We start from the raw sequence: 14,450 nt of genomic DNA on the forward strand, positions 1-14,450 counted from the left end.
AAAAGCTTAAGGATTACCTGTAATCTTGGCATTCAAAACAGCAAACATTAGCGTGTGTGTCCAGCGAGACGACCATGAGGTGAGTCGAAACTTGAGAACGCATCCTTCACTGCTACTTTGAGCTAAATGCTAACACAGCAGACAGAAGAATTAGTGACATTTTTTCAGGAAAAAAAAATAAAAAAAAATATATGTATATATCGATTGATAATAATTTCATTGTGGGTGTGGATTCAAAATGTTTTTGATCTGAAATATTTTTTGAATACGAAGGAAATTGCCCGGATTAACACATAGTGACTATCCTTTTACATGACTATCCTTTGAAATCAATATTTTTTAATTGGAGTTGCGCAAAAACAATGACTTTGTCATTTATTTTATAGAGTAACTTGTCACTTGATGGCTGACAATTATCGCTGTCGATCAACTTGAGAAAAAAAAAACTCAACAGATTTTAAGATTCTCATTTTTTTTTTAAGAATCGCAAGAACAGTCACAATTGCTATTTTCAAAATAATGAAATACAATAAAACCTAATTAAGAGTTTGCCTCTCTACAATGAAAAACAATTTGATACATATCTCGAAAAATTAGGTGTGATATGATTCACGGAGGGCTTTTTTGGGGGGGGGGGGGGGTTACATGTTTACTTTCTTTTGAATAAAAAAAAATCTTCATAATTCCTTCAACTATTCGGCTGAGTGGTTTGTCAGTGGTCTGGTCAGTCACATACTGTATCTTGTACATCAAAATGAGAAGAAAAAAACGTTTTATTAGTCACTCCTTTTTAAACAAACATGCTATTTTCAAGAGCGTTTTAAGTCAAATGAACACTCGTGAGCTTTCACTCGTCACAACGGAGCGACTTCTTGGAACCGAGGCTAAGATTAGAAAGCTAAAGTTAGCATCGGTCCCCATTTAGAGCCCCGTTGACGACAAACTAAACTCTATTTGTGTCCGTGTAGCTCTATGGCGCTCTCTGGTGGAACTAAATGGTTCGACGTGTAGTTGGAAGTTCATCTCTGTTCGACGACTTCTTCTTTTTCGGCTTTTCCCTTTATTTTATTATTTTTTAGGGGTTGCTGATGGTGAAAGAAGACAGTCATGACGCACACGGATGATGATGATGGTAGGAATTTCTCCACTGCGAGACTAATAAAGGCAAATCCAATCCAATCCAATCCAATCCAAACACACAATCACATCAACAGGATGTCCTTCATTTCTATTGGGAGACGCCATTTTAAAGTCCGTTTGAGTCCATTTATCCGACTTTAATATTTCAAGCCGATCACTGAAGAAGTTGAACCACATTTAATGCTTAAGATTAAATGATTTGGACTCAAAAGTTTAAAAGAAGCCATGACTGTCGACACAGGAAGTCAGCCATTTTACTTTTGAAGCAGCTATTTTAAATCAAAATGGTGTCATTCACAAAGAGATTTCACTCCAGAGATGTTATCCAACTCAATGTAGTATGTGTGTGTGTGTGTGTGTGCACATGTGTGTTATGTGCGTATGTGTGTGTGTGTTTCGATACGCAGACGTCATCGATTTGTTATCCACGGTGGTGGAGGATGTCAACGAAGCCGTTAGCAGAAACGTCATTGGCTCTCATCTCCTCCATGAACTCCTGAGCACTCAGTGGCTGCATGCCCTGCTCCAGGTATGTTTCCAACCAAGAAGAAAGAAAGGGGAGGGCACTCCTGTCCTTCTTATCTTATGACATCACTTCCTGTTTTCTCCATCTCCAGATTTACGAGTGCCTGGTGATGTTCAAGAGACTCTGGCCACGCCCTTTCCTGTCTCACGCCTCAGGACTCTCACGCGAGGTTGTCGTCAATGATTACTACGCCGATAAGGACAACTTATGAACCGAAGAAAGAGTGATGCTAACTCTGCGTTCTTTCCCGTGTTGTTGTCAAGGTCCAGGGAGTCCTACATACGGTCCAGACTCCTTCTGTGGAAGCCGCGGAGCTTCAAATCCTACTGAGTTCTCCGCACATGAAGGTCCAACATCCGGTACCCTGCTAGGTTCTTGAGACCAGGCCTCACCATTCTCTCGTGGTCTTAGGCCATTTTGTCCTGTCAAGACGCTGTGGCTAAAGCTGACTTTGGACCCATCCTGGCGGCACTACCTGATGGGTTGCCTGAAGATGAGGAGGTCGCGAGGATTGTTTGTTTGGCAAAGAATGAACAACCTCTGGTCAGAACATAACTGAAGAACTTTTGAAGGGAGTCCAATATCGCCATTGTCCTCAATGCGTGTTTGTGTGTGTGTGTCAGGGGGCCACCATCAAGAAGGATAAGGAGACAGGCGAGATCTTTATCGCCAGGGTGATTCGTGGAGGACTTGCGGACCGCAGTGGTGTGTGTGTCTGAGATACGATGGTTCAGATGTGCGGTATTGGATTGTGTGTGTGTCTATTTCTGTGTTAGGTCTCCTCCATTCTGGAGACCTTTTGATGGAGGTGGACGGAAAGCCAGTGGTGGGGTTGGAGCCAGAGCAGGTCATTCAGATTCTGGTGAGTCTGCCAGAAAGCATCGTTCCCATTTTCGTCATGATAAACATTCTCCCAAATTATCTGTTGCTTCTGTTGTTCTCCCTGTGTGCTCAGATGCGGTCTGAGGGCACCATCCTGTTTAAAATAGTTCCAAACGTGTCCCAGCTGAGCAGCATCAACAAACCAGTGAGGAACCTTCAGCAGACTTGTTCAGGAGTCTTGATCGCGGAGATGCATACTAAGTACATCTTCTCCTGTGTGAGGTATACATGAGGGCCATGGTGGACTACTTCCCGCTGCAGGATTCTTCCATGCCGTGCTCAGATGTGGGAGTTTTCTTCAGCAAGGGGGAAGTGCTGGAGGTCTTGGACCAAACAGATGGACAGTGGTGGCAGGCCAGGAAGATCACAAGCTCTGCATCCTTTGCCGGACTGATTCCATCAGCTGCCACCTTGAAGAGGTGACCTAACACCATCGCAAACATGGAAAGGTGGACTGAGTCATTAATCACCAAATGAAAACATTGACTGCCTGACTGACTGGGAGTTACCAGGAAATTAATCAACTCGCTAACTAACCAACCAACTGACTGTCTAGCGAAATAACCATTTAACCAACTAACCAACTGACTGAATGGCTAACTTTCTGACCAGTTAACTAATTAGTTAACTAACTTGTTATGAGACTAACTAATCCATTTACTAGCTGCCCAACTAGCTAGATGACCGACTGACTGAGTAACATATTGACTTCCCACCTAACCAAGGACCTAGCTAAAGTATTGCTTATCGAGCTACCTACTAGGCTTACCTAGACTAGCAAACTATACAGTACCATTAACTAAACTAGACCAGTGGATTGTTGGGTGGCTTGACCGATTTATCTACCTCCCAAGTTAACTACCAAAATAACAGACTGCCAGATTGATGAGCTAGCTAAGATATCACACATATAGCTACCTACTAGCTACTAGATTTACCTACTGTATTTAATTAACGAGCCAACTGTCTGATTAACTAAACTGGACCAATGGACTGGTGGTGCGACTAACCTAACTACCAAGTTCACTCATGAAATAACTGACTGCCCAACAACCTATACATACCTCAACTAGCTAACTTACTATCTACCTAGCTAGAACTGCCTACCTAACAAACAAACCCAAATTGTGACGTGAGCCACGTCCGTCAAAGTCTTGAATGGGATTGTGACGTATATCAAATGTATCCCAAATATATTGTGACGTACTGTTGGTGATTTCGGTGTCATCAGGAAGCAGGACCAGAGGGCTCTCGAGTCTAAGGATGAGGACGAGGGTGGTGTCGGAGGCAGCGGTGCAGGTCAGGTATCTTCACCAGTCATACACGGAGATGTTGCTAATACTTCAACGCTACGTTTGTCCCCTCCTGCTGCTGAAGTCACCGTAACTGATAAAGGTGAGTCGTGTTGTCATCCGCATACTTAGAATTCTATCAACTATGATGTGATTTTGTACAATTCATATTTTACTCCAGAGGAGGAACCCCAAGAGAAATGCACTTCAGGTAATATACTGTAGATACAATGTGTACATCATTCTGTAGGTACTACTTTTATTACATGACATGTTGTTGATTTTTATTTCAAAATAAATACAATGGCTTTTCTTGCCCTTTCTTTTTTTTGTCCACCAGATCAGGAAGATACACATTTTGGTAGGTAAGTCTCCAGTTACTCAGTCAGAGAGATAATTAATGATCGGTTGATATAAGAGATAGTCAGGCAGTCAGTTAGGTATACTATTTTGTTGGGTAATTAGCTAATCAGATAGCAAGGTGGCTAATCGGGTAGCCTGGTCAGGTCAGTCGGTTAATTCATTAGGTAGTCAGTTGGTTGATTGGTCGGTTAGTAAGTTTGTCAGTCAGGTCGGTGGTCGGCTATGGCCAATCAAGTTCCTTGCCAATCAAAACAGTGAGATCAATCGACCAAGTAGTTGTCAGTCAGGTAGTAGGTTCGCTAGTTGTGATGATGTAAAGTTGCGTGATGGATGATCTGTTGTCATATTTTTCAGAGTCTGAACAATCAGACTTTCCTGATGGGCTCTACCTTGGTGAGATTATTCATTTTTTAAATATGCAGATTATTGTTATTATTTGTAACATCATACTTACTTCTCAAGAGATTTTTAGCCGTGCTAAAAACGTCATCATGAAACATCATTGTATCCCCAGCAGGTTTCCGCCGTAGTTTTTGTCTGTTGAGGAGGACACTGTCCAAGAAGAGGCGTCAGTCCAGCACTAGCATCACCGCTTTGTGCGGCAACGTGGCCACACCCTACGAGGAAGTGATCCTCCATCGTCGACCCCCAGGGGATCATTACCGGCTCATCATCCTTGTGGGTGAGAAAACCATCACACAGTTTGTTTCTGTTCAGCCTCATCAGTGAAGTAGAAAGTGATCTTATAGCTAGCTAGCTAGTTAACAAACACTCGTGAATTTTTGTTCACATTTGTCCAGTTTTGCTGACTTTGTTTTTGTCTTATTGACCATTTTGTGATGCCGGACAGGCGCGTCAGGCGTAGGCATCAATAAACTGAGACAGACCCTCATCAAACTAAACCCAGACACCTATGAGGGACCCATACCACGTACGACACACTGCATTCTTGAGGCTCGCTGTGACCACTGCACACCAGTGTACAGTGAAACCAGTGAGTGACGAAGCAGTTTTTTGTTGTGATTGACCGTCGCAGACACCACCCGACCAATCAAGGCATGGGAACAGACAGGCAGAGAGTACCACTTTGTCAACAAAGAGCTCTTTGACTACATGGTGTGCAGCCACAGGTAAGCTTTGGCTTTAACTTTCTTTACACGCAATTAACTCCCAACTGTGTGTTTTTGCGCAGGTTTGTGGAACACGGCGAGTTTAAGGGCCACAATTACGGGACCAGCATCGACGCCATTAATGAGGTCATCAAACGGGGACGCGTGTGCATTATTGACATCGGACCACATGTAGGAATACACATCAGTCACAGTGGCAATAATACATTGAAGTGTTTTTTTTACAGAGAATTTGTCATGTTGTAGAACATTCTTCCTCTGAGGACCAGGAGGTACAAGCCGTACGTGATCTTCATCAAAGCTCCCAGCTTGGAAAAACTCGCACAAACTAGAGGAAACGCCAGAATGATTTGCAGTTACCTGCACAACAGATACATCACTGTAAGACTCAGCAGTGCAAATGCATACATACCTACATACAAAACAGAGGATACAGTACAGTACATAGCAAGCAACCTACATAGACATCTAACTAGTGACCTACCTACTTACATAGCAATCTATCTAGCTAACTTCCTGTCTACCACATATTCAACACCCCAACCTTCTTAGCTGCATACATAGCTATTCAGTTTCCAACCTAGCTTGATACTGTCCAACCACCTAACCTGCCTAACGACCTTGCAACTGTATGACCTACTTACCTACCCACTGCTCCTTGCGACTTAACTAGTGAAAGACATACCTACTATACGTAGTACATAGCCATCTAGCTAGCTAACAACAGCCGTGTCTGTGCTACAGAAACAGGACCTTGTGGACCTGTCGGAGTCGTCTCGGCAGATGGAGCACAAGTACAAACATTTGTTTGACGAGGCGCTAATCAACGAGCAGCTAAGCGACACCTGTGCTAAGCTACACGCCGCAATCCAGCGAGCGCAGGAAGACGCAAACTGGATACCCGTCAGTTGGACACGAATACCGGAGTAGCTGAATGCTAAACGTGGACTAGCATCACACACTAATTTCCAATACAGATTGACGTGCAGCTAGCACTGCCTACAGCTTTGTGTAGATGCAGGTATGCTAACACAGTACTGCCCTCTAAAAGTTCAAAGCCATAATTTGGTTGTACTCTATTCTTCTATAAACGACTGACGTAGCATATGTATTTAGCTATCCAGATACAGACATTTTGCCTCCCTAGTTTGAGACCAATCGACTTTCCCCACCTAAAGGTTATTCCTACTTCAAAATCAGAATTAGAATCACCTTTATTGGCCAAGTATGTAGAACACACAAGGAATTCGTCTCCGGTAGAACACGCTGCACTAGTACAACTACTTAGCTTCCCACTGAGTAACCTGACTATCTAGCAACCAACCTATTGCCATACCTGTTTAACTCGCTACAACCTACCAATGTACTCTATCCACTTACAGACTCCATCTAGTGACCAAACAATCAAGGTTAGCGACTGTATATGTCTAAAATCAACGCCTCAATCTCCCTTCTCCCCTAATCCGTCATTTGGAGCTAATTAGCACTAACAGGATTTGCTACTGTAACATTTTTTGTCAGCGAATGTAGTCACGAGCCAGAATATTGAGTGGACGTGAAAAATACTTGTGTACTAATGTTGCTCTTCTATGACTCAATATATAATATTAGAAGACAACGATATTAGAAGACTTAGCTTAAGGTTTGGCATGTTTTGTCATCCACGTTTTTTTGTGTTATTCGTTTCCTTTATCAATCATCCAATATGACGTGAAGTGACTAAAGTCCTTTGATGGCAACCCAGAGACGTAGGCCTACTGCCGGTCAGATTAGTGTCGATGGCTGCTTTGCTCATGACATCATCACAAAGCTCCCCCGCCACAGGCTCAGGACATGTCCACCTGTCACTCACATCGGCACCCATGTCGCCATCGTGAAAACAAGCTGAGCGCAGCGCAGACAGGTGAGTGACATTAGCTTTAGCATGTGTAGCGTGTGGTGATTTAAAAATCAGATTTGTGTTGACATTATTGAAGCGCTAGTACTGGTAGCAACACGTGGTAAAAGTAGTGTCTTTTGTACAACTCGGTATACCAGTACCAATAGGTGTAGCATAGAAGTAATACATGTAGCATACTCATGCTAATGTGTCACATTGTGGTAATTACCAGTAGTAGTCCAAGCCAGCGTACCATTAGCAACACATTTGGTGTAGAATTACTACCAGTAGTCATACAAGTAGCATAGTCGTACTTCTACCAGTAGTGTGTGGATCAATTTCGTGTCAGTGGTAATTGGTAGAGCTTATTAGCGTTAAAACATGTCTTAAAGTAACGGTCATTGTGTTTGTACCCGTAGCACAATAGTAGCCGTGGAAATATGTGTAGCATCATTTTGTGACACAGCGTTTTGAGATGTGTGTTAGCACAGCACAAAGTACAAGTAGCCTATCAAAGTAATACGTGTAGCATAGTCGTCGCTGTAACGGGATGAATTGGTGTAGCATCATAGCAGCACAGTTAATAGTCAATAAACGAGCAGCTCAAAATGCTATCCTAGCTAATGGCTAACGCCTTCATCTAAGCATGTTGTTGTTAGCATGTTAGCATTTCATAACCACTTTTTATTTGCATGTTAAATCAAACGTAACCGGCAACAGCTGCTCGAGAAGGCTAATCCAATGACTGCTAACGTTTAACGCTAATTGACTGACCTCAATGACTGATTGGCAGACTGGTCGTCATGCCAACTGTCAAGGGCAGGAAGAGGAAGTCCAAAAAGGAAGTCAACGATGACGATGGCGAAGGTGAGTGCGCTAATTCCTATTTGACGACATTTACATGGATTGTGATCGGGATTACGACGTTATGAATTCTACTTGAGATGTATTACAACTGTGCTACATACTTTATGGCTGATACTACAATACTACACGTTACTGGGACAAAATGTACTACAAAGATAGAAGTAATTCTACTTAGCAACATTATCAGTCCGACGTGACATCCAAATGTCATGATTAGCTGGTTTGTTTCTCAAGTGGTTTGTGTGGAAGTGGAGAAAGAAGGATTGACCAATCGGAACAAGGAAGCGGCAACGCCGGACATCCTCGATGCGGCGGCACCACAGAAGAAGAAAAAAAAGAAGCGGACGCATACGATTGGTTAGCCTTTTCGTTTTTGGGTGATAAGACTGTATGGGCAAGATGTTATTTTTGTGGCCAAATTTTGTTAATAATAATAATAATAATAATAATATAATAATAATAATAATAAATTTCATTTCTAAGCGCCTTCCAAAATCCATTTATAAGCGCATTTCAAAACTCTCAAGGTCATTTTACAGTCACTGGATCAGTTTTTCTGTGGGTGAGCAGCGGCAGTCACACCCGGAATAACTCAAATAGATCGAAAGCAAGCTAGCTATTATATATATATATATATATATAATAGATAGCCAGCTAGCTGGATAGATAGCTAATATAGTCAGCCAGCTAGATAGCCAATAGATAGCCAGCTATTAGTTTGCTAGCTAGCTGGATAGGTAGCTAATAGATAGCCACATATAGCTAATAGATAGCCAGCCAGCTGGATAGATAGCTAATAGATAGCCAGCCAGCCAGCTAGATAGCCAATAAATAGCCAGCTATTAGTTTGCTAGCCAGCTGGATAGATAGCTAATAGATAGCCAGATAGATAGCTAACAGATAGCCAGCCAGCTGGCTAGCTAGATAGCTAATAGGTAGGTAATAGCTCGCTAATAGATATCTAATAGATAGCCAGCCAGCTGGATAGATAGCTAATAGATAGCCAGCCAGCCAGCTAGATAGCCAATAAATAGCCAACTATTAGTTTGCTAGCTAGCTGGATAGATAGCTAATAGATAGCCAGCTAACCAGCGAGATAGCTATGTTGTAGCTTTATGTTGTTGTCTCTTGCCCGCTTTTGGCACCAAAAATAGTCTTTTTGTTGTCTTCTGTCACGGCTCATCGAGTATTTTCAGATCAACAAGTGGAGAACGTCGACACGCCAAACGGGGACACGGCCGAAGCCGAGTTTGGCGAGGAGGAAGCGTTGGCCGTCGCGATGACCAGACGGACCAAAAGGAAGAGGTTAGCCTTCAGATCCATCCGTCCATTTACTGTATTGAGCGCTCTCTTTCCATACGACATCGTGGTTGTTGGATGGTCGCGGCCTTGCGCAGGAAGAGCAAATCCAACGAGCATCACAGCGTTGGTGTCGGAGCTGAAGATGAAGACGTTGTGGCCAGCGCATCGGCGCCCATTCCTCAACATTCCTTGTTCTCCGCCCCACAAGGAAGCAGTCAACCCGTCGGCAGAGTCTTTGTCGAGAGACATCGTGAGTTACTTTCTCCGAGGAATCCGAATTGGATTGGATTTGCCTTTATTAGTATCAATTGGGCATTGATATTATATTATATTATATTATATTATATTATATTATATTATATTATATTATCTGAAAATGATATGAAAATGATATGAAAATGATATGAAAATGATGATATGATATATGATATGATATGATATGATACATTATATTATATTATATTATATTATATTATATTATATTATATTATATTATATTACAGTAAAGTCTCGTTATATCGATATCGGATATATCGATAGTCCCGGCTATATCGATATTTTTTCGGACTCCCTTGAATATCGATATAACGAGACTTTACTGTATATTATATTATATTATATTATATTATATTATATTATATTATATTATGTTATATGAAAATGATATATGATATGAGATATATTATTATGATCTAATTATTTTACGATAAATAAATAAATAAATAAATAGACACATAAATTGATCACAATACGTAAATAAATAATTTAAAAAATAATAATAATTGGAATAATCGTAATCATAATAATAATAATAATCATCATCATCATAATCATAATCATAAGATAATCAATAGATAGCCAGCTATTAGTTTGCTAGCTAGCTGGATAGGTAGCTAATAGATATCCAGATATAGCTAATAGATAGCCAGGTAGCTGGATAGATAGCTAATAGATAGCCAGCCAGCTAGATAGCCAATAAATAGCCAGCTATTAGTTTGCTAGCTAGCTGGATAGGTAGCTAATAGATATCCAGATATAGCTAATAGATAGCCAGCTAGCTGGATAGATAGCTAATAGATAGCCAGCCAGCTAGATAGCCAATAAATAGCCAGCTATTAGTTTGCTAATCATAATCGTAATAATAATAATAATAATAATAATAATACATTTAATTTCTAAGCGCCTTTCAAAACTCACAAGTCCACTTTACAGTCACAGGATTTTTTTTTTGTGCGGGTGAGCAGCGGCAGCCATTCGCGCCATCATTCACTCTACCCGGAAGTAACACAGCAGCAAAGTTATGAACGGAAGAGGAGAGAGGAAAGAAAGAAAAAAAAACAGTTAATTCCTCAATTATATGGGTCTGGAGTTATATGAGCTTGAAATGAGGGCGGCAGTCCAAAATCCTCGCTCGGGGGGCGTTCCTTTAGTGACGTCACGTACGGACTCGTCACCAACTCAAAAACAAGTCTTAAAACGTAAAATATCGCTATATGCGGTGGAATCTTTGTAAAATCCGCTCAGTAGAAGTCATTTGAAGCCATTTTACAAATGATGGACACAACTTGTCCGGAGACGTCGGTTGTCCTTTAAAAAGTCCGCGTGGGTGCGTGTAGGTCGTTTCCAGTCAGAGCGAGTGGACCAGTTGCGACATCCCGACCCGGCGGACGACTACTTGGAGCCCAGCCAGATGACGTGGAGCACCAGAGACATCGCCGTCAAGATCCACAGCAGCTTCAGGTGTGCGCGTCGTAGCATCACGTGTCGTCCTATCATTGATGATGTCATTCCATCGGGTTCTCGAACGCGCCGTTGCAGGGTCCTTGGATTGTTCTGTCATGGCTTCCTGTCAGGCTACGCGGCGTGGAACGTGAGCGTGGTGTACGTGCTAGCGGGTGAGCACATGTCCGCGCTGGCTAACCTTCTGCAGCAGTATCACTCGCTGGCCTACAGCGCGCAGTCGTTGCTCTACTTGTTGCTCGCCATCAGCACCGTGTCCGCCTTCGACCGGTAAATTGGTTCCACTTCCTCTTTTGCCGTCAAGTCCGCCATTTTGTTGATTTTGGATGTTTTTTTTTTTTTTTGGTGTGACTTTCAGCGTCAACCTGGCTAAGGCGTCCATGGCTCTGAGGGGGTTCGTTACTTTGGATCCCGCTGCCCTCGCCTCATTCCGTGAGCTCGATACAGCAACGGCGCACTTCGAGACCTCAAACGCAAAAGCCGTTCAGGCGAAAATAGAGTCCTTCATCATCAACTTCTCGCCATTGCTTTATTTGTAGTGTAATAATAATAATAATAATAATAATAATAATAATAAGAAGAAGAAGAAGAAGAAGAAGAAGAAGAAGAAGAAGAAGAAGAAGATGATGATAATAATGATAATAATAAAGATAATAACAATAATAATCATCATCATCATCATCGTCATCATAATAATAATCAATCATAATAATCATCATAATAATCATAATCATAATGTTCATAATAATAATAATAATAATAATAATAATAACTGTAATCATAATTGTAATAATCATAATCGTAATAATAATAATTATAATCATCATCAACATCATAATAATCATAATCATAATGTTCATTACAATAATAATAATAATACTACTACTACTACTACTACTACTACTAATAATAATAATAATAATAATTGTAATAATCGTAATCATAATTCTAATCATAATCGTAATAATAATAATAATCATCATCATCAACATCATAATAATCATAATCATAATGTTCATAACAATAATAATAATACTAATACTACTACTACTAATAATAATAATAATAATAATTGCAATAATTGTAATCATAATCGTAATAATCATAATCGTAATAATCATAATCGTAATAATAATAATAATCATCATTATCAACATCATAATAATCATAATCATAATGTTCATAACAATAATAATACTACTACTACTACTACTACTACTAATAATAATAATAATAATAGTAATCATAATCGTAATAATCATAATCGTAATAATCATAAGCGTCATCAGAATAATAATAATCATCATCATAATCGTAATAATAATAATAATAATAATAATACATTTAATTTCTAAGTGCCTTTCAAAACTCTCAAGTCCACTTTACAGTCACAGGATTTTTTTTTTTGTGCGGGTGAGCAGCGGCAGCCATTCGCGCAATCATTCACTCTACCCGGAAGTAACACAGCAGCAAAGTTATGAAAAGAAGTGGAAAGGAAAGAAATGAATGAATGAAGAAATGAATAAGATGACAGCACAAAGACACAGAGAGTCATTCATTCTTCAGCAATTGCTGTACCCTCTTTGTGGCATGAAGCAGTTTTAGGATGACAATGCCGCGTAAGAAACCTTAGACTCTGTTTCATCAGAAAAAAACAGTTAATTCCTCAATTATATGGGTCTGGAGTTATATGAGCTTGAAATGAGGGCGGCTGTCCAAAATCCCTCCATCTATCCAGTATGTATGTATGGTATTGTATTTTGGACAGCTGCCCTCATTTCAAGCTCATATAACTCCAAACCCATAATTTAGGAATTCACTGTTTTTTTTTTCTGATGAAACAAGAGAGTCTAAGGTTTCTTACGCTGCATTGAATGTTTAAGTCGTCCTAAAACTCCTTCATGTCACAAAGAGGGTACAGCAAATGCTGATGAATGAATGACTGTGTCTTTGTGTTGCCATATTATTTGTTATCCATCCATCCATCCATCAGTGTACTTCATTGCGCTGATCCTGTCCCTCAGTCAGCAGATGACCAGCGATCGCATCCACCTTTATCCCACCGCCAACGAGACTCTATGGTGACATTTATGATTATTATTTTTTTTTTTTTTCAATGTCCCTGTTGCACATCTTCCAAATGATCCGATAAAAGAAGAAGAATGTCCCTTTAGGCCCCCTGGTTCCGAGGAACAGATCTTACAACCGTGGATCGTGGTCAACCTGGTGGTAGCGATGCTGGTCGGCCTGGCCTGGGCCATTATCTCCACGCGGCCAGATATTGACTACACGGAAGGTACATTTTGTTGTTGTAGCGTTTTCTACATTTGAAATCGGCGTACCCTCGTACAATTTGAACACATTTGGTTGGAATATTTATCTTGATAATCATAATAATAATACAGTGATACCACGGTTTATGAACCCCTTGGCTTATGAACTTTTCGGTTTACGAACGTTAAATTTATGAACATTTTACCTTGGCATACAAACTATTTTTCGGGATACACACAATGAGTGATGTGTCGTTTGAGCCCGTTTTCCTAACAAGAAAATGGCAGCCGACTGTTTTTGTCCTCTATTCCCCGCCACCAGTCTTTGGTTAAAGCCACGTGATTGGTCAAGAACGCAACAGTGAGGGAGGGGGTTAAACATTAAAGAGTTATTAAATCGTAGTTTTAAGGCTTAGAAAATTAGAAAGTAAAAAAAAATATGTTTTATGGAGACCTGGGAACGGATTATTCTCATTTTAATGGTTTCCTATGGGAAATTAATTTTTGGGATACACACTTTTTGCCTTACACACTCTGTCTTGGAACCAATTAAGTTCGTAAGCCAAGGTAAGGTATCACTGTACATTTAATTTACAAGCGCCTTTCAGAACACTTGATAGGGCGCACCAAAAATTCTCTGCGCACGGCGTTAAACAGGAAGTTGTCATCTTTGTTTTTTTTTATGAGGGTTATTAATGTTATTATTATTTTATGTAAGATTTTATGTGTTGTTCTTTTTTTTTTTTACAGAGTTCTTAATGTCCATGGAAGTCGAAAGTTATCCCCGAGCCGATGACACCTTTGATATACAAGCTTAAGACTTCATTTAAAACCCCTAATTCCAAGTATTTATTTGAAAAATATTGTTTTTTTTTTTCGTACAGTACGTGTTTTACACTTATTTTCTGTCCTCTGTGGTTTTGTGACTTAAAGAAATAAACAAAGTAACGTGTTGTTTTACATCACTATATTTGAAATAATAATATTGCAAAAACGTTGAATGTATGTATTGATCGTTTGGACATAATTGTAAATCAAACATATGAATAATAAGAA

At 40.2% G+C, this 14,450-nt stretch overlaps 2 protein-coding genes and 1 long non-coding RNA gene across 8 annotated transcripts in view; 2 read left to right on the top strand and 1 right to left on the bottom strand.

Annotated features, from left to right (window-relative positions):
* On the top strand, positions 1-6,263 carry LOC148894313 (MAGUK p55 subfamily member 4-like). 4 transcript variants are annotated; one of them, XM_089003320.1, is made up of 21 exons: positions 1-79; positions 1,080-1,132; positions 1,548-1,669; positions 1,758-1,835; positions 1,930-2,013; positions 2,078-2,209; positions 2,290-2,371; positions 2,443-2,528; positions 2,622-2,693; positions 2,771-2,967; positions 3,780-3,847; positions 3,926-3,943; positions 4,022-4,051; positions 4,181-4,201; positions 4,558-4,596; positions 4,718-4,885; positions 5,054-5,134; positions 5,240-5,333; positions 5,396-5,504; positions 5,580-5,714; positions 6,078-6,263. In XM_089003320.1, exons 2-21 carry the CDS (start codon positions 1,108-1,110, stop codon positions 6,261-6,263), a joined length of 1,827 nt encoding a protein of 608 aa, XP_088859446.1. In that variant the 5' UTR covers positions 1-79; positions 1,080-1,107. The 4 variants fall into 4 exon arrangements, with proteins under 4 accessions (XP_088859446.1, XP_088859445.1, XP_088859444.1 ...); XM_089003319.1 differs by having other exon boundaries at positions 2,622-2,770; positions 2,851-2,967; positions 3,780-3,943; XM_089003318.1 differs by having other exon boundaries at positions 3,780-3,943.
* Positions 4,741-14,450, bottom strand: part of LOC148894314 (uncharacterized) — a 24,303-nt gene continuing 14,593 nt past the window's right edge. The window contains exon 3 of the long non-coding RNA XR_016115867.1: positions 4,741-4,878. This is a non-coding gene — a long non-coding RNA (uncharacterized LOC148894314). The remainder of the gene's footprint in view (positions 4,879-14,450) is intronic.
* On the top strand, positions 6,221-14,354 carry tmem237a (transmembrane protein 237a). Of its 3 annotated transcripts, none has more exons than XM_089003325.1 (11): positions 6,221-6,354; positions 7,158-7,236; positions 8,006-8,079; positions 8,314-8,436; positions 9,276-9,384; positions 9,477-9,631; positions 10,998-11,391; positions 11,480-11,553; positions 13,115-13,202; positions 13,296-13,417; positions 14,145-14,354. In XM_089003325.1, exons 3-11 carry the CDS (start codon positions 8,016-8,018, stop codon positions 14,210-14,212), a joined length of 1,197 nt encoding a protein of 398 aa, XP_088859451.1. In that variant the 5' UTR covers positions 6,221-6,354; positions 7,158-7,236; positions 8,006-8,015; the 3' UTR covers positions 14,213-14,354. The 3 variants fall into 3 exon arrangements, with proteins under 3 accessions (XP_088859451.1, XP_088859452.1, XP_088859453.1); XM_089003326.1 differs by lacking the exon at positions 6,221-6,354 and having other exon boundaries at positions 7,096-7,236; positions 9,267-9,384; positions 10,998-11,121; positions 11,200-11,391; XM_089003327.1 differs by lacking the exon at positions 6,221-6,354 and having other exon boundaries at positions 7,096-7,236; positions 10,998-11,121; positions 11,200-11,391.

The sequence above is a fragment of the Hippocampus bargibanti genome, linkage group LG08 (assembly GCF_051943395.1).
Source record: "Hippocampus bargibanti isolate YZ-2025 linkage group LG08, ASM5194339v1, whole genome shotgun sequence".
Lineage (NCBI taxonomy): Eukaryota > Metazoa > Chordata > Actinopteri > Syngnathiformes > Syngnathidae > Hippocampus > Hippocampus bargibanti.